The sequence below is a fragment of the Paraphaeosphaeria sporulosa genome, assembly GCF_001642045.1.
Source record: "Paraphaeosphaeria sporulosa strain AP3s5-JAC2a unplaced genomic scaffold CC84scaffold_1, whole genome shotgun sequence".
Classification (NCBI taxonomy): Eukaryota; Fungi; Ascomycota; class Dothideomycetes; order Pleosporales; family Didymosphaeriaceae; genus Paraphaeosphaeria; species Paraphaeosphaeria sporulosa.
The window spans coordinates 861,969-880,145 of NW_017253360.1; the positions used below are offsets into that span (position 1 = coordinate 861,969).

The 18,177-nt window shown below is 52.6% G+C and overlaps 5 protein-coding genes across 5 annotated transcripts; 1 reads left to right on the top strand and 4 right to left on the bottom strand.

Annotated features, from left to right (window-relative positions):
* Positions 1-1,508: 1,508 nt before the first annotated feature.
* CC84DRAFT_37133 (uncharacterized protein) lies at positions 1,509-2,501 on the bottom strand. Its single transcript, XM_018185947.1, has one exon. It carries the CDS (start codon positions 2,401-2,403, stop codon positions 1,729-1,731), a length of 675 nt encoding a protein of 224 aa, XP_018041815.1. The 5' UTR covers positions 2,404-2,501; the 3' UTR covers positions 1,509-1,728.
* CC84DRAFT_1133242 (ribosomal protein S18) lies at positions 2,212-3,108 on the bottom strand. The gene is made up of 2 exons (XM_018175966.1): positions 3,002-3,108; positions 2,212-2,953 (listed from the first exon to the last, which is right to left on the bottom strand). Exons 1-2 carry the CDS (start codon positions 3,090-3,092, stop codon positions 2,421-2,423), a joined length of 624 nt encoding a protein of 207 aa, XP_018041816.1. The 5' UTR covers positions 3,093-3,108; the 3' UTR covers positions 2,212-2,420.
* A 120-nt stretch (positions 3,109-3,228) lies between these two features.
* CC84DRAFT_1253914 (complex I intermediate-associated protein-like protein 84) lies at positions 3,229-6,170 on the top strand. Its single transcript, XM_018184413.1, has 2 exons — positions 3,229-5,632; positions 5,689-6,170. Exons 1-2 carry the CDS (start codon positions 3,387-3,389, stop codon positions 5,861-5,863), a joined length of 2,421 nt encoding a protein of 806 aa, XP_018041817.1. The 5' UTR covers positions 3,229-3,386; the 3' UTR covers positions 5,864-6,170.
* Positions 6,171-6,569: 399 nt separating this feature from the next.
* Positions 6,570-14,775, bottom strand: CC84DRAFT_1106966 (polyketide synthase). Its single transcript, XM_018175159.1, has 9 exons — positions 14,300-14,775; positions 13,813-14,241; positions 13,542-13,759; positions 12,952-13,485; positions 12,766-12,891; positions 12,577-12,717; positions 11,518-12,527; positions 7,965-11,459; positions 6,570-7,910 (listed from the first exon to the last, which is right to left on the bottom strand). Exons 1-9 carry the CDS (start codon positions 14,536-14,538, stop codon positions 6,675-6,677), a joined length of 7,428 nt encoding a protein of 2,475 aa, XP_018041818.1. The 5' UTR covers positions 14,539-14,775; the 3' UTR covers positions 6,570-6,674.
* Positions 14,776-16,173: 1,398 nt separating this feature from the next.
* On the bottom strand, positions 16,174-18,007 carry CC84DRAFT_1253916 (cytochrome P450; the record flags this gene model as incomplete). The annotated part of the gene is made up of 5 exons (XM_018184414.1): positions 16,174-16,346; positions 16,400-16,513; positions 16,560-16,720; positions 16,768-16,878; positions 16,931-18,007. 5 exons carry the CDS (start codon positions 18,005-18,007, stop codon positions 16,298-16,300), a joined length of 1,512 nt encoding a protein of 503 aa, XP_018041819.1. The 3' UTR covers positions 16,174-16,297.
* Positions 18,008-18,177: the final 170 nt, after the last annotated feature.

Here is an 18,177-nt window from a genome sequence, read left to right on the forward strand (position 1 = left end):
CTAACTTCGAAGTAGTTTCAAGCCTTGCCTGTCCCGGCACAGGCCTAACCTGCGCCCTATATACTGCGGGAACGGGCGGTATGGCAGGCTGCTGCGACTCCTCCGACACCCAGAATTGCAATTGGGTGAATTCATGTGTAAACTATGACGCCTGGACTAAGAAATCCTGCGATGCGGCCTGCCAGAGCAACACCTTCGTGCGAAAGTGCACAAACGCAGCGTCTCCCTACTGCGTAACGTGGACGTATCCCAGCGACGGAGTCGCAGACTATGGGTGTTCGGAGTCCGACTCGGGTGTTGTGACGGTGGAGCAGACCTCCACTGACTTCGTGGCCGCGAGCTCGTATTGGATTACGCTGCCGACGCTGAGCGGGAATGCTGTTACTGGGTGGGATGGCGAGGCGTCGTCCGTTGAATCACCTCTCTTCAGCACGAGCGTGGATCCCGACTCTTCTGAGCCCGGTGCCACCGACTCACCTTCGGGCAACAGCAATGGCAGCACGCACAAGCCCAAAACCCCCAAGAAGAAAACATCTGTTGGTCTCATCGCTGGCGCGGCTGTAGGTGGCCTCGTCGTGCTCTTCCTCCTCGGCGCGGCTGTCATATTCTTCTGCGTCAAGCATCGCAAGGCGAAGCAGCTCGCGAACAACCAGACCATTATCGCCGCGCAGCAAGCCCAACAGCAACCACCACCCCAACCCCAATTCCAAGCTCAACAGGAGTACAAACCCCCTGTCCCTGTCCAAGCACCCCCGCCTCCTGCCCAGCAACAACAAGGCTACTTCACCCCCCAGGATCAGAAAGTCAACTACCAGACTCACGTCACCGTTCAGGAGCAGGGGCTACAGTCCCCAGTGATATCAAATCCTCCGACGCCGGCGCCGCCGTATGTGCAGCCGTATTATGCGGCGCCAAATGCCAACGTGCCGCCGATGCCTCAGGGGGCGCACGAGGTTGATGGTATTACTCCCGTGCCAGGGCGGTCGGGAGCGTTCGAGATGGGGCCTGGGAAGTGAGGCTGGGTGCGTCCGTGGAGGTGCATTGGCGGTTGGGGCGGAGTAATCTATGTATGTTTATTGTGTTATTCGCACGTGGGCTGCCCCTGGGAGCGGTGTAATGGAATCTGGGTAATGGGAGAGTTTTCCCCAGAAGTGCCCCGTTCCACATGCATCGCATGCGTGTTGACAACCCCTGCCACCTCGGCTCGCGTCAAACCCACGCGATCCCAACCACATTCGCATGCTCACAATCCCATCCCACGTCATCGCATTCGCACAATCCCCCTCCATTCCCCCTCCGCTTTGACCCAACCCATCCCTAACCAGACCCTTACTCCTGTGCCGTTGTTCGTTTTCATTTTTCTTTCATTGGTCAAGTCGCGCCCCCTCCGATGCCTTACCTCCACATCTCCCGGGATCGCTTGTGGTTGTTGCCATGCACAGCGGGCACAGCGTGGTTTGTCACGCTGGCGGCGATGCTGCTCACGTGGGTGGGGAGGGCATGTCCGCGGTACCCTGGGCAGAAGAATCCGTACATAGCGTGCGCCTCACTCCATCACCACTTCTCCCGTCCACGGGGACTGCATACGTGAACGCAACAGCTTGCTAGAAAATAGTGGGTCGGTGCTGATATCCGGGTATGGCAGGTTTATTAGTGACATCGCAGCGTTCCAGCTCAAACCTCTCTTTCTGATCGGCAGCATCACAACGTCCTTTTCCTACTCTTTGACTATCCTGGCAGTGCACACCGCGCGGTACGATCGCCGCATGTACGGCTTCGCCGACGACGCAGCGTGGAAACGGACTGCCTCTGTGGTGGCGATGTGCAGCGCTGTGGTCGCAGGGATAGGACTGATTTTGCTGGCGGTGCTAGACACCTTCCGCTTCCACTCCGAGCACGCGGCGCTGCTACTCGTCTGCTTCGTCGGCCTGGCGGGCAGCATGGTATTAACGACGGTGGTGTGGTGGGAACGGGCATGGGAACCTGGGCCACTGAGGGTGTAGTAAGTCCCCGCTGTCCTGTTCTACCGCGTCTGCTAACGGGAGTGGTTGCGCCACGAGTGCGATCATAGTGTTTCTGGATGCGGGGATGGGAGTGGCGTTTTACACGCTGATGCAGATGGAGTATTGGAGGGTCAGCGGGGTGCTGGAGTGGACGATGGCGTTCACGGGGGCGGTGTGGCTGTGGGGGTTTGTGGGGTTTATGAAGGAGCCGGAGGGAGGGGGAGCGGGTGAGAGGAGGGCGTTGTTGGGGGAGTCGCAGTGATGAGGTCAAGCAGATGGAATCACACATGGTATCGATCCGGCAGGGCGGCTCTCGGTGGGTTGATGTGATATGGTACAGGCGCTGTGCCGTGTTAATACATTGCGCTAAAATACATACTCGGTCTATATCAGCCCTCATGGTACAACCTCGGTTCCTCAGGTAAACCGACCCGGGTTCACCTTCTTCATGACCAGCGGGTGTCTGTGGACACTGGGCATCAGGCCCAGCCCGATGGCGCGCCGTATCGCCTTTGCGATCTTGCGCTGGTTCTTAGGACGCAGGCCCGTCTCCCGCGAGTGCTTTATACGGCCCGTCTCAGACACATACTCGGACATCATGGTGAAGTTCTTGTATTCGAGGATGGGGTTGATGCCGAGCGTGTCGAAGGCGTCGCTCGAGGGCGTCTTGCGGGCCATCTTCCACTTCTTCTGCTCCACGGCGGACAGGTCGTGCGGCGCGTAGACGTCGCCCGTGTTCCACTTGCGGTAGAACTGCTTCTGGAAGGACTGGCGTTCCTGGCTCGCTTGGAGGAGGGCCCGCTGGCGGTCGGCGCCGCCCTCGAAGGCCATTGCTCCCATGCGCATGGCCAGCTTGGGGTCTCGGGCGGCCTCGGTCGGCGGGGAGAGCGGCTTCTCTGGGGCGGCGCGGTTCGGGGAGCTGCTTCCCAGGATGTCCAGGAGGTTTCCGGCTGTGGAGGCATCAGCGGAGGTCCGGCGGAGAGGCATGGGAGGCGTACCGTTCTGGCGACCCGCGGTCGTTGCAAGGCCCCGTGTGCAGGTCCGCGACGAGGCGGCCGCCGAGCGCAGCGGTAACCGCATGAGAGACATTGTGATATGTGGCGAGTCGTCCCGATGCTGTCTGCGCCGTGCTCGCGCGTCGACGTTCAGAAAGTTGCCGCGCTAGCGGCTTGGCGGATATATGATTTCACCACGCGGCGGCCATCCTCCCGCCGCTCCATCCCAACCTGCCCCTTGGAGGTCCGCTGCTGTACCATACTGTATATTACTTCCATCCCCTCTGCTTCCATGGAAGCTCCGCCCAAGCTGTATTAATAGTACCCGTGCTGCAATTGCATCCCGACGCCTTCTGCCGCCCGCGAGCTTCCTCGAAGCTCCTCCGCCATGCCGTCACACCTCACGCGCGTCGTCTTCCGCAGCATCATCGCCGACACCCCTCTGATATGCCGCGGATGCGTGCAGCGCACCCCGCGCCTTCGCGCATCCTTTCAGCATGGGCCCCGCGCAATTGCGCCCCAGCGGCGCACCTTTCTCGGCATGTTCAAGCCCGAGCGCAAAATCAAGCCGCCGGATGTGCCCGCTGGCTTGGAAGTAATGGGTGAACTGATACAAGCCCAAGGCGACGGGCTGCGGCCACCAACCCCTGCGCAGGTCGCTGCAGCATTGGATGCCTTTTTCACGCAGAAAAAGGCCGATGTCGAGGACTTTCACGTTGCGAAGGCTCTGAACGCACTCCAATATCTGTTGGCGAACCCGAAAGAGGACGGACAGCCATGGCTGTCATACAAGAGCATGAACGCCATGATGTACAAAATCGAACGATATCCGCCAGGGACGGGCGGAACCCCGCATAGAATCCTGGCCAAGCTCCTGGATGCAGAGATAGAGAAGGTCATTGGGAATGAGATGGACCTGAGCAAGTCGCTTGCCACCTTGACGGTTTACGAAGCGATAGAGTTGCCCAAGCTTGTGCGTATCCTCTGCACCTATGGTGCGAGTCTAGAGGCGAGGGACCTGGCCAACAAAACATTTGGAACCCCGTCCGACAAGCGCTCACTCCATGAGGACAAGATTGTGCGGAACACCTGGAAGGCAGTCGTGGCAGGCTTTGCTAAAGAGGGCAATACGCCAGAGCTGATCAAGACGACGGAAATGATGCGGGACGCTGCAGCCACGTTTACGTCTGAAGTTCAGGGCGTTTTGGTCAAGTACTTTGTGGAACGCAACGATCTGGAACAAGCTAAACACTGGTATTCCACCGCGATCCCAGAATGGGACGACGGTAGAGGCTTGCAAAGTGCCCTGGGACCTTTCCTCACCTCTCTTGCGCTTAGCGGAGACACCGCCTTCGGCCAACAAGTCGTGGCCTCGCTCCTGCAAGAAATGCCAGCCAAGGAGACCTGGGATGCCATTTTCGTCTGGTCGGCTGCAATTGGCAAGGGCGCCGATGAGATCGACCGCATGATGAACGTTATGATCCGGCGCAACCAGGAAGAGCGACAAAAATCGCCCGAAAAACCTGTCATACTACCGGACATCAAAACCATCAACTCGCTAGTAGAGCTCGCCATGTCCAAGCAAGACTCATACTCGGCCGAGCGCTTTGTCGTTCTCGGAGAGAAGCGCGGCATCTACCCGGATGAGAAGACTTATACCATGCAGATGCGCTATCGACTTTCGATCAATGATATAGACGGCGCCAGGGCTGCTTATTACGGTTTGCAGGGTCAGATTACGGAGGACAGCGACTGCGCCGAAGCGGTCAACAAGCTCATCCAAGCGCTATGCAATTTGCAACAACACCATTTCGATGACATAATGGCCATTGTGGACGACTTACATGAACGAAACGTACGGCTTACACCAGAGACGGTTGCTACGGTGTGCGTACTCCACCTTCGACGTGGAGAGCCGCACGATGCGGGTGACTTGCTGAACATGCACGCCCATCACCTTTCACCCGAACAACGTGTAGTCATCCGAAACGGCCTTGCCTCATTCATCATGGACAGTCAGACCAGCACAGCGGAAGCCTGGGAAACCTATCAGATGCTCCGCCACGCGTTCCCAGAAACCCCTCGCGCTGACCGCATCCCCCTCATGGATGAGTTCTTCCGCCGGAAACGCTCCGACATGGCGTGCCATGTCTTCTTTCACATGCGCAACTCTGTCGAGGAGACCATTGCAGCTGACAAAGAAGTCTACGTCAAGGCCTTCGTGGGCTTCGCCCGCAACGCTGACGCCGAGAGTCTGGAACTCGTCAGTAATCAGCTCAAGATCGACCTCAATGTCGAGATGGACACGCAGCTTCGGAATTCCCTGATGCTCGCCTGGGCCGCAACCAAAAACAACGGGCGCGCGTTGTCCATGTGGGGCGAGATCGGGTCGTCACGGGAAGGCCCCACGTACAACAGCATAGCCATTGCGTTCCGTGCCTGCGAGGGCACGCACCACGGCGAACGCCATGCGCGCTCCATCTGGGCGCGGCTGAAGGAATTGGACGTGGATATCGACAAGCAGATCTTCACCGCGTACATGTGTGCGATTGCGCGGAATCATCGCCATGACGATGCGCTGGCGTTGATCGAGGCGGCGGAGGAGGAGTATGGCTTCACGCCTGATTTTTACATGTAAGTCAACCATCTGGCACCTGCATGGTGGGGCATATTTGCTAATCGAGGTACAGACTGGGAAACTGGTTCCAGTGCACCGCCAACATCGACAGGCAAGAGAAGGTGGAAGAGTGGATCAAGGCAAGGTATCCCGCTGTCTGGAAGCAACTGGAGGCTCTGGGGTCGTACAGGACGATGGATGGCTTCGGCTACCGCCAGTTCAACTTCAACCGGGACCTGGAGCCTTAGTAAGACAGTGCTGTATAATGAATAAATATGTAGTTGATACCCAGTCAGATTCTGAGTTCTGTCGGTGGTCTTCGTTTCTTTGGTCTTCACTCTGAGGACTTTGACCTCGCTCTACGCTATAATGCTCGACGTTGCAGTGGAGTAGATAGGGCTAACGATATCGCGGCACAGGTACATAAAAGGTTGAATATGATGGGAGAACTCGAGTGTTCTTTTCAACAAGGTCATGGTATTTGGCATTCCACGGCTTGAGCCAGGGATATGAGCGCTATCGATGACAGTATTAATCCAATCCCAAATGTGCATCAAAATGCCATCTTTCCCGCGCAGCCGCCTGGAAACCTTCGATCTGAACCTGGACTAAACGTCATCCCCAACATCCGCCATCCTGCATACTCCTCCAAGCCAAAGCGCACACGCTACGCACTCAGACCTCTCAACACGAACGTCGCAAGCACCTCCCTCACCTCGCGCATCAAAGCATTGTACGCCGTACCCAATCCCCCCTGCTCACTAGCCCTAGCCTCTTTCAGCACTGTTCCCCCTCCCTCCTCATCCTCCCTCTCATACCCCGTGATCATGACCAAGTAACTCGAAACCATAATGCTGTGCTGCGCAGTGTGCTACGGCGAGACCCGGGACAGTGTGAGACGAGCATAATGTTGTGCAAGAGGCAAGTCTTATTGACCAAGAGATGAACTAATCTACTCTGCTTGCTACTTACACCTGACACATCCTGTAATCAGCCACCTAAGACGAGACCATTCCAATGTTCTCCAGCCTCACTGTCCGACGGAGCCTCATCCACCGCTCAGACATTACTGCCCAAATCAGCCCACTCGTCCAGTACAAATGACGCGAGATCAGAAATCCTCGTGCTAGGATCGAGCAATTTCAGAAACGAAATCTGGCTGTTGTAGGTAGCGATGAACCAGCCCCGCAGCTCGGCTGCAACTAGACTATCAATACCGTACGCAGATACGCCCAAGTGCGGGTCCAGAGTATCCGGCGCAATGAAAAGCATCTCGGCCACACGGTTGACAATCGAGCTTAGGACGATGTCTCTCGCCTGTTTGCTATCGCCGGCTCGCATGGAAGCATCGAGTGCTGCTCGGAAGGATGCCGGATCTGAAAGAGATGTTCGGGTCCCAGCTGTTTCGGCGACCTCAGAGGTCGCAGCTAACGTCTGCATCTCGCGGAGGATGTGGGAGAACCGCGGATCGTGATGCCAAGGTGGCGTTGTTGTGATGCCCTTGTTGCTGTTCTCCTGCTGTTTTGCGAGGAGCAGCGCTGGTTCCAGCGAAGTGACTATGTGCGCCGTCGCCAACGGGTCAGCATCTTCGCTTCGGTCTGTCTGCGGCGGGAAGAACGCAGCCTCGACGAGGCGTAGAAACTCAGCCTCTCCTGTGCCATAGAGGTTCTTGCGGCCCATGGAGTTTTGCACATCAATCCTGCGGCCGAGCTCACCAACCTCGTGGATCAAGCCGAATGCGATACTGGTCGCTGGGCGCCCTTGGCTGCGACGGTAACGTGCAAAGTAGTCCTGAAAACTATTTGCCGCGCAATAGGCAGCCTGAGTCGGCTGTGCAATTTGTGTCGACACGGAGCTGGTCATGACAAAAAAGTCCAAGGAAAGGTTTAGTGTGGCATCGTGGAGGTTGAGCGCACCCTGCACCTTGGCCGCAAGTCCGGTTTGCCACTCTTCTAGAGAGAGGTTGGCGAACAATTTGTCTCTGAGTGCCATGGCCATGTGGACGACGCCTTTCACAGTCCGTTTGCCTGCAGCTGTGGCAATGATTGAGTTCACTTCGTCTCGAACCGTGATATCGCACGCTACTGGTTCTATGAGGATCCCCTTGGCATGCATGCTCTGAATGAAGGAAGATGCCTCGGGTATCGCATCGGCTTTTCTGGATAGCGAGATGAAGTAGCGTGCACCGCGGGTGGTCATCCACGATACCAGGCTCCTCCCAAGCCCACCCAGTCCACCCGCGATGACGTAGCAGGCATTCGGATCGAATGCCGCCGTGTGCCACGAGGGTGTCATCTTCAAGCTGTTAGCAGATATTCTCTCGTAGGAGATAGTAAAGCATTATCTTACTCGAATCAAGGAATCCTGTTCCCCATAGCTGACGACTAGTTTTCCGAGGTGCTTCCCTTCAGACAGTTTGGCGAGTGCGCTTCCCAGTTGGCTGATGTCGAACTCTGTGACAGGCGAAATAGGCTTTATGGAACCGGCTTGAACAAGCTCATCCACCTCGCCCATCAACTCAGATAGATGCCGCATTCCCAGTCGTCCGAGATCGAAAGAAGAAAAGGTTGCATTGCGGTTGAATGGCTCAAGTGGAAGGCTTCCATGTCCATGAACATCAACGCGACCAACGTCGATGAATCTACCTTGCGTAGCCATTGCACTCCAAGTTACATCCATGATTAGGCCAGAAGATGTGCTTAGAACGACGTCAAAGCCCACACCTCCGGATATATTGAGTAACGTGTGTACGTCAGGTACATCTCGTGAACTGTAAATGCGGTCAACTGGGATTCCGAATTCCTCGCAAAGATATGCACGCTTTTTCTCAGAGCCCGCCGTCGCATAGATAGTGGCACCGATTGACTTTGCTACTTGGATTGCAGCCGTGCCCAGGCCTCCAGTAGCTGATTGAATCAAGACGCTTTCATCCGCACGGAGCCGAGCAAGTCGGTTGAGCGCGTACAGTGCCGAAGCGAAGACAACTGGGACAGTTGCCATGTCGACGAAGGACGCTGTATCCGGCATTCGCCGAGCGAAAGTTGCTGGAAGTCGCATGTAATTCCCAAAGTGGCCGAAAGCAAACCCGTAAACTCGATCTCCGACGTTGAAATCACATACCCCGCTTCCTATCTGTGTTATGACACCAGAGAATTCGGTGCTAGCGTTGTTGAGATCGAACCGACCCGTTGCAACTGCTGCGTCTTTCCAGTTGAGCCCAACAGCTTCTGTCTTGGCGATTATCCAATCATCAGGAAGATCTTGGAGAAACTCCTCATCGGGGGTGAAGAAGACTGTAGAAAGAATTCCCGGCTTTTGGTAAGAAATCTTGAATGGTTTCTGTCCTCTGAGCGGTACGTCCATGAAAGTGTCCCGCTCAGAATGCAGCAAATGGAAGCCGTCATTTCGGGAGTGATCAGCAACTAACCTGCTGATTCTGAGACAGCCGTCCCTCCACACATACTCTCTTTCAGCATATTCTGCATTCTGGCTGCCTTGCATATCCAACTCTAGTTGTACCAACTGAGTTGCTAGGCGCATGTCCACTCCTTCCGCTGCGTCTCTCTGAATATCGACTATGACGTGGGCAGCTTGAGGGTTCTCAGCAGAAATGACACGAAGCAGCCCCATCACCAGAGCTGCCGTGGGGACTGCTCCACCAGTGACATTCGATTGCGTAATCCACAACACTGAGCGATAATGCTGTACAGCCTGCTTGACTGATTCGAACCAAGACCCATCTTGAAGATCTGTGAGCTGCTGGAAGCCTAGGAAGTAAATGGCTCGAGCAGATCCAATTGGTGAGTGAGTCTCTTGTGTTACAGGGACGCTGATCTGATCGTATCTCGATGCGACCATTTCGCAAAGGCCGATGCTCTCCTTCCCATTTACAAGGTAGACAGGATCGCTGTAATTGATTGTTCCCGGTACGAAGTCTTCTTTACGAGTGGATAAGAAAACAGAGGCAATATTCCACGGAGAGGGGTAGTCTTTGAGCTGGAGATCAATCCCAGAGAAACCTGCCAGCTTCAAGACTGAGTCCCATTGGCGTTCGTCCAGGAACGGACTATCAGTACGGTAGTCTTCTGTTCCCACCCAGTAATCGGGAAATGTTCCGAGGAGTAGTCCATGTGCCCTCAATGTTCGCGTAGTCTCAACAATGAGTAGCTGGCCATTGGGTTTGACTAGTGATCGCACGTTTCGAAGTGCTTGTTCGACATTCTTTGACGTATGGAGGCATTCCGATGCGATTACAAGATCGTACTGTTGTTCGTACCCCTGCTCCAACGGGTTACTTTCAAAGTCGAGTGTATTGAAGACCATGAACCCGCCATGGTCAAATCGAGACCTAGCTGAAGTGAGGAAGGCCGTAGAGACATCCGTGAAAGTATATTGGTTAAACAATCTCTCAGGCGAATCAGCCCGAAGACTTCTCAAGACCACATCTGTTGCTCCGCCTGTTCCAGCGCCGATCTCCAGAATGTTCATGTGAGGACTTCGAAACGCGCAAAGATCCACGAGTTGACTCAATTGGGGATACGCTCCCGCAATCCCTATGCTTGATGTGTACAGCTGAGTGAGAAGTCCATCCTGAAGGGCGACCTCAAGGCCGCTTTTGCTACCGTTGAATATATTCCCACGATTTTGAAAGATCCGATCGATGAGTTGCACCTCAATCTTCTCTTTCATCTGGGTGGTAATGGCAGATATCGTAGCGAGCCGATCAATACTAGAAACGGAAGCCGCTTCGCAAAGCACAGAATCCTCAGGGTCCACACGTCTTCTTATCGACGAAAGGAATTTGATCATGTGGGGCTCGTAATCAGGCTTGGTGAGCTGAGATTCCGGATCCGTAGACATTTCCATGATGATATAAGCGCAAAGACGATCGAGCCTGTCCATGTCTGAGGTAAGCTCAAGCCCAATGGATGGAGGGGCGAAGCTCTTGTCTGCATACTCCTGGCTGACTTTGGAAATATCGGGCTTCCATACCAGGTTTCGATATGGCCGACGAGGAGTTTTGACAGCAGCTGTATTCTCTCCATACGCAACGCACCGTAGATCCTCTATGCTTAGAAGCGGCTCTCTATCATGACTCATGAGCTGAATCTGGGCGTAGAGTCCTCTGATACCGCGACGAGTGCTGTGGCAAACAGCAAAAGCAGAGTCCTGGACTGGGCCTTTCGGGGTCCAGAGTGATATTCGCCTAAAAAAGATCGGAACGAACGCATGCTGCGCGTTATCCCTGTGGCCTCGATGGCCAGCGACAATCGCAAGCTGATGGCAGGCATCCAGAGAAGCTGGATGTAGCAGGTAGGATGACTCTTCCCCGGAAAAGAATTCTTTCGTCGTGCGTAGCGCGATCTTTGCCGAAACGGTTTCGCTCTGAGGGTTGGACATCAGATCTGATATTGCTTGGAACGAGGGACCGTAGCTGATACCCGTGTCTGAAAAGGTGTTGTACCATCGGTCACTGCTCAGTATGCGGGGATCAGGCGGGCTTGTTATCTTTTCGTGAGGTTGAAACTCTTTGGCTAGTGAACCCTTCTTCATAACCCTTATTTCTCCCGAGCAATGGTCACTCCAAATACCATCTGGCTGGGTCACTGAGCTGACCCGGAATCGATGCAATGCTCCATTAGCGGTTTGGCGCTGTTCCAAATCGAACACTATCTCGAGCCCCCGGTCGTCCTCTGGTATGCGCATTGCTTTCTGGATACCAACATTCTGGAGAATGTATCCTCCGATGTTTTCAAGTGAGTTTTGCTCGGCAAAGACTTGATTGGCTGCTTCCACCGCCATGCAGATATAGCCTGATGCAGGGAATACAGTATGAGGAAGCAACTAGTGTATGCTGAGTAAGAAAAGTCATCTGTCATATCAGAGCATTAAGTTGACTGACCTTATGGTGCTCCAACCAAGGCACATCTTTGATTCGCAGGATATTACGCCATGAAGGTGACTTCGTAGAACAGCCTGGCTGTCTTGATCCTAGAAGGTCGTGTCGAGCATGGCGTCTTAAGCGCATCTCTTTGCTTATCCTACTCTCACTATATATAGGTAGACCATAACTGAAACTGTAAGGTGGTAAGCTTCCTGTAGTCCGACCGTGGCGATGAACGTGCTCTCCAGCTACAAGATGGTCCTCGGAATTCATCGCTACCAAATCTACAGGGTAATTTTCGCAGAAGAGTGACCCACAGAGTTGGAGGAGGGTCTGCATACCATCCTGGCCCCGAAAGAGGGCTGAATGATAAATAACTCTACCGACATCTTCTCCCCGCTCGGTGGCCCAGATCTGTGCCAGAGGGGATTTCAGCGCCGAGTGTGGCCCTATCTCAACCATCATATCGACTCGAGGATTTTCTGAGTGGAGGATATTTACGACAGCCGCTGAGAACTGGACCGTCGAGATGAGATTCTGGCGCCAATAGAGTGGCTTCGTTCTCGATTGAGCCATAGAGATGTCTGGAAACACCGAAGATATCCAAGTAATCTGGCTATTATAGCCTTCGTTGCTTGGCTGTTGCTCCATTTCTAGCTCCTTGAGAGCCTGTGTGAGTAACACCTCATACTCCAAACCGAGCGGTTCCATATGGAAGGAATGATATGCATTCCCACCAGTTTGGAGGATACGAGTAAATATGCCCTGGGAGTGTAATAGATCGGAGAGATCATTTATATAGTCCGCGTCTCCTGAAAGAGTGACGCTATCCGGTGAGTTGATCGCTGCCAACTGAATCGTAGCGTACCGGTCTCTGAGATAAGATCTCACCTGGAGTTCACCAAGACCTACGGCAAGCATGAGACCTTTTTGTTCATTTTTAGACACTGCCACGCCTCTACAGTATGCAATGGCGATAGCTTCTGCAGATCTCACGTGTCCAGCACAGTAGGCAGCAGCAATCTCTCCTGTAGGGTTGTTACTAACAGCTTCGATGTGTACAGGGAAATATCAGACCAGAAGAGTGCCCGACGACTGCCGTCGGTTTTACATCCCAGGTCCTTAAGAGATCAACCAAGCCAATCTGTAAAGCTGTACAGACGGTCTGAGATATCATCGGCGACCCGATTGGAAGGTCACTTGCACCAGATAATACATCTATGACTATCGTAAGACATGATCTCTAGGTCAGGGGCGTATCACTACCTTGAATTTTCCAATCGGGGGCAAACGAAAGCCGGGACAAGATAGCATCAAGATATGCAATTGTGGTTCGGAACGTCTCGTACTCTAACAATGTCGATCCCATCCCAGACCAGTGAGTTCCTTGTCCTACATGGAAATTAGTGATCGATTTAGATTGCGAACAAAGGAGTGTCAGCATCTACCGACCTGTGAAGACAAAAGCAATCGTTGGAACATGTACATCTTGGAGCTTCCGAGGATTTCCTTTGCTGAGGACGGATGTAGCGCCACTATTGTCCAGTTGCATCACACTGTATGAGCGATGACGATACTTCGATCTGCGACAAGCGAGAGTGTATGCAACATCAGCTAGTGGCAAGCTCGCTATATTATCGAGGATTCTTCTCTCGATCGTTTTGAGAGCATCCTCATCATGGGCTGATAGAGGAAGAAGGGTCAGTCTCCTAGTGCTGGCACTCGCGCTTCGCACCTTTCTTGGTCGAGCAAGGTTGGGTGTGCAAGGAGGCCGATTAGCAAAAGTCTCGATGCTTCCGTTGGTGTCCAAGGAGACAACGCTATTAGTTTCCGATAATTCAGGGATAAGTACTGAGACATGGTCGAGAATGCAATGAGCGTTGGCGCCCCCGTATCCGAAAGAGTTAATACTGGCTCTGCGTAACTTGTCCGCGGGCCAAGGGAGAGTTTCCGTGGCAACCTGTACGTTAGCCTTCGTAAAATCCACTGAGAGAGGTCAGCATGTGCGCACTAAGACCCTTTCTCAGTACTCATTGACGCACCCTTAGGATTGAGCGCTATGATGCCACGTGTTGGGGGGATCAGATTTGCCTCCAGTGCTAGGATTGCCTTCATGATTCCAGCTAATCCACTCGTTGCTTCCGTATGTCCAATGTTGGGTTTTATTGATCCAATAAGCAACGGACTGCTGCTCGTGCTAGTACCGAAAACATTTCCGATTGCTGCCACTTCAATGGGATCGCCGACAGGAGTTCCTGTGCTGGGAGGTGTGTGAGCTTCTCGGCTAGGAGGAACTATGTGAATCTTACTTACCCGTGCGCTTCGAAATAGCCCGTGTCTTTTGGATCGAGTTGTGCGTTCTGGTAAGCTTGCCTTATGACCGCTTCCTGGCCTTGAGAACTTGGGTGGGTCAGACCTGCGGATCGTCCGTTCGAGTTGATTGAGGTTCCTCTGATAACAGCACGCACTGGGTAGTCATTTTTTACTGCATCGGACAGCTTCTTAATATAAAAAGCCGCAAATCCTTCGCCACGTGCGTATCCATCTGCTGAAGCATCAAAAGTATGGCAGCTGGATGTAGGCGATAATGCTCCAAGCTTGGTGAGCATCAGCTGAACATCGGGAGTCATGATAAGGTTCGATCCTGCAACGATAGCTGACTCACAGTCACCTCGATAAATTGCGGTGACGGCAAGATGAAGAGCAAACAGGGACGACGAGCAGGCGGTATCAACAGTAACACTGCCTGTCTCAGCAAGGTTCCAACGGGAGCTTCAACATTGTACAGGTCTTTACCTACCTTGGCCCAACAAGATCCATAAGAAAATTGATTCGGTTACTCAGGATGCTCGCACCTGCACCTGTAGACGAGTAAGGCGATGAGAAATCCGAGTCCCGAGTTTGCGCAAGTAGGTGATCACTGTTAAAGTTTCCAACAAAGACTCCAGTCTTGGAGCCAGCGTAGCATTCTTTAGTTTCCCCAGCACTCTCAAATGCTTCGTATACAACCTCGAGTAGCTTTCTCTGGGCAGGGTCCATGGTGGCAACCTCGGTGCCGCTGATACCAAAGAATGCGTGATCGAATAGCTTAGGATCATCATCCAGAAGATATGCGCCACGGGTCTGAATACTTCCAGGACGTTGAGGGTTGCTATGGCGGAATGCATCTGGGTCGAATCGGGCGTCGGAAAATTCCTTGTAGGCGGACTTCTGCTTGATTATAAAGTCCCATAGCTGTGATGGTGTGCAGATTCCGCCCGGCCAACGACATCCTAATGGTCACAGTCAACGAGGGTCATTTGGCTTGGAGTGTGAAGACATACCCATTCCTACAATAGCAATGAGATCGTTGCCTTCGTTCAATAACCAACTCGATGAGTCTGTGTCGAAATTCATTTTTAAACACGCTTTGGTCGGGAGTATCGACACAGAATATACAAGGTGAAATAGCAAATAAGGGAGATATCTGTGAAAAAAACCACAGTTAGAATGGGGTGGGTCATTATTTTGAAACTAGCCAGGATGTTAAGCTTACTCTTCCAAGACGGTTACGCACCTTCTTCTGCTATGCCAGCTGCGAGAGGGCGTGATGTTGGGGGCCGTTGGTACTTGGATATCTCCACTGCTGAAGGGACCGTCGATCGTAGCAAATCTGGCCAATCACGTAGCCAATCTGCAATCCGATGCTGGAGTAGTATCTTCGGTACTGCCCCAAGGATTTGCCTTGGATATAGCCTGTTTCGCCTGCCGGGTCGCTTGACTTATCCGTCTGTGACCAACAGGCGAAGAATGCCTCGAGCTTACGTCATGTGTCTCATGGGAAGCTGGCCAGGGCCAATCAACTGACAGGTTTCAGCTGCAATTGAAGTCCCGCTGGTGGGAGTATTGAATGTTCTGGACTCCATCAGCTCTGAAAATTTTGGATAGAGCCATTGAAAAAAACGCCTTGTATGAGGCACAGGCACGGATTTGGCAAGAAGTTATTTTTGTGCTTTAATGTAATATGCAGTCGCGCACTTTAGCTTCGGTGATAATTGAAACCGTGTGACACGTTCACCAATAAGCATAGGAGGTCAAGGATATGTATATATCGCTAGCCGGACTTCCACAACGTGGGGTATCTGGCCCCCCATAGCCACAGGGGTCATATATCTGGATCGATCGTTGAAGGAGGGAGACCAGAGACTAGGAACTTACTGGAGTTCCCGGGATTGTGACCGGATCTGTTGGGTTCCCGAGTCATCACGCATGGAGATTTGATGAGCGCCAATTCTATCCCAGCTAGTGCCAAGTCATATGCAGTGTGACAATCATGCTACAGTTGTGCCACGGCCTAATCGCTGAGCGAGCCTTTTTTCCTGGGCAAGTGCCTCACCGGAGCAATCCCTGTCAGCGGTTCCTGAAGGTGCATGACTTAAGGATAGCTACGATGCAGAGTTATCATCTGCGTATCTGGTGGATGCGTGCGAGACTCAGCCCTCGCATTCAAGTCCTATTTTGGGCAAAATCGCCCTCATCCGTATAGTTGGCACACATAAATGGATCCAGATGTCGTTGCCTTAACTAGGCATTTGATCTTCAACCGCTCATGGCTTTGATAGGACAACGAAGATGCAAGCAGGAGACCTCGAATTTCTGAACAAGGCATTGATTACGATACTGACTCCGGCCTTCTTTCACCATCCCGGCTCAGATCTGTGCACAAATGTTGGAATTTATTGGCACATAACCTCCAAAGAGTGCAGAAAGTAACAAATGCAGTACAGATAATGTAGTATTTAAAGGCTTTTTCAACTTATTACGTGTCCCGCCGCGACAGCATGGCTTTCAGATTTTTGCCTTTGAACCTTCGAGGACATTAGCGGTGGTTTTCACAGAGAAGGCAACATCTGGGACCTACACTATAAGAACTGCATCTATCCACTCCATGTCAGCATCCGAAGTGTCGTGTATGACTACATGGAACTGGCGAAAGAGTCTGGCGAGCATGACGTATAGTTCGCACCATGCAAGGCTGATGCAATTAGTTACAATATAGGTGACGGCTGTAGGACACTAACTCCTTTCCAAGACATTGACGTGTACCTCTGTAAAAGGATGCCATGTATTGTTCCAATAAACCTGAGTTAGATTTCAGCCACCTGTCAGGATCGAAGTCATCCGGTCGGTCCCAGATAGATGGATGACGGTTCAACAGATACGCAGAAGTGTTGAAGACACACTGTCTTATATGTTAGTGTTGAGCTACTCATAGGATACTCTACTTACTCCGCCAGGAATGTGCCGTCCATAAAGATCAAACCCTTCTTGGGGCACTACCCGAGGCAAGCGTCCCGGTAGAGGGTTGCCAGTACGCAAAATTTCCTTTATGCAAGCATTCTGCGATTCAAGTCAGTAACTGGTCATTGAAAGACTCGTGGGACGAAGATACCAGATATGGAAGACTGTGCGCCCCTTGATATGACACATCATCTGTCGCAGGGAAAGCAGTCAGTAGCTCTTCCACGAGTTTTCGGTGCACCTGCTCGTTTCTACATATATGGTAGATCCCATATATGAGTGCTGAGGAGACGGTGTCTCCGCCTGCTGTTAGAAGCGTGACAACTTCTTCTGATAACGTTTCGAAATCTAGTGGCTTGGTGTTCTTCGAGCCTGACGGACTAGTAAGCGCGTCGATAATGACTGCCTTCTGAAGAGATTGCTCATTCGACACCTCTCCTTTTCTGCTGTCGACGTAATCCCGGATGAGCGGCTTCGCCAATTCTTTCATCATGACCATAGTGGGCGGGTGAACGAATCTGAACATCCACGGCGGAGTCGAAAGAGAGACCTTGGCGACTGTAAATAAAATCTTCTGCATCCATGTCATTTCTTGGAAGATGGAATGCAGCTGTTCTAGAAACACATTGCTGAAAGTAGGGTGGTCCAGGCATCCGAAGCTTCGGCCCATGGTAAGTTCACTGATTACATCCATAGAAAGCGCTTTCATGCCCTTGTGAATGTTCACCGGGATTCCTTCTACTGCCCATGTATCAAATCGGTCACAAAGCTTTGTCACCTTTTGCTCGACAAGACGTGCTAGGTGTTGAATATTCTTCGGTGTTGGCGAGAATGCAGCGTTGACCAGGATTGAGTGCCTTGCACGATGCTGATAGGGGTCCAAGAATCCTAATGAAGTGTTGCGGAAAGAAATGCGGTCATAGAATTTGGGGTCTTTTCGAAATCGAGACCCGATCTTGGTGATCTGTAAATATATGCTGGGGTCATTGATGTGTAGGTCATTGATTCCGCTGCGCACTATCGGGCCATGTTTCTGGTGAAGCTGTTCTATCTCGAAAATGAACTGTCCACGTCGTTTGAAGTTCCTGTATAGCTTGTAAAGCGTCGGGGATGCAATGCCGAGCTTTGTTCCAGGATATGCAGACAAAGGGTGGAAGTACAGCCGCCGTATGACAATCACAGCCCGAACTGCGAGCAGAAAGCAAAGACATAGCAGTATTTGGTCCATGGCATGCGAAAGGTTCTTCGGATGAGATGAGGTACAGTTAGAGAAAAGAACCCAAGAATCTAGCTCTCGGCGGCTGTGCCGCATTAGGCAGCAATGGTGCAAGTTACACAAAACGGTCGCTTAACCCTTTCCGGATAGATAAGCAAGGTCTGTATTTTGCCGGCCTCTTT

What these genes read in the sequence shown, in the direction of transcription:
- CC84DRAFT_1253914 (XM_018184413.1), top strand. Translation starts at nt 3,387, where the DNA reads ATGCCGTCACACCTCACGCGCGTCGTCTTCCGCAGCATCATCGCCGAC. An exon ending in TTCACGCCTGATTTTTACAT is followed by an intron (nt 5,633 to 5,688) that starts GTAAGTCAACCA and finishes ATCGAGGTACAG; the next exon opens with ACTGGGAAACTGGTTCCAGT.
- CC84DRAFT_37133 (XM_018185947.1), bottom strand. Translation starts at nt 2,403, where the DNA reads ATGAGGGCTGATATAGACCGAGTATGTATTTTAGCGCAATGTATTAAC.
- CC84DRAFT_1133242 (XM_018175966.1), bottom strand. Translation starts at nt 3,092, where the DNA reads ATGTCTCTCATGCGGTTACCGCTGCGCTCGGCGGCCGCCTCGTCGCGG. An exon ending in GACCGCGGGTCGCCAGAACG is followed by an intron (nt 2,954 to 3,001) that starts GTACGCCTCCCA and finishes ATGCCTCCACAG; the next exon opens with CCGGAAACCTCCTGGACATC.
- CC84DRAFT_1106966 (XM_018175159.1), bottom strand. Translation starts at nt 14,538, where the DNA reads ATGGACCCTGCCCAGAGAAAGCTACTCGAGGTTGTATACGAAGCATTT. An exon ending in AGTCGTCGGGCACTCTTCTG is followed by an intron (nt 12,528 to 12,576) that starts GTCTGATATTTC and finishes ACAACCCTACAG; the next exon opens with GAGAGATTGCTGCTGCCTAC. An exon ending in AACAGGATTCCTTGATTCGA is followed by an intron (nt 7,911 to 7,964) that starts GTAAGATAATGC and finishes AACAGCTTGAAG; the next exon opens with ATGACACCCTCGTGGCACAC.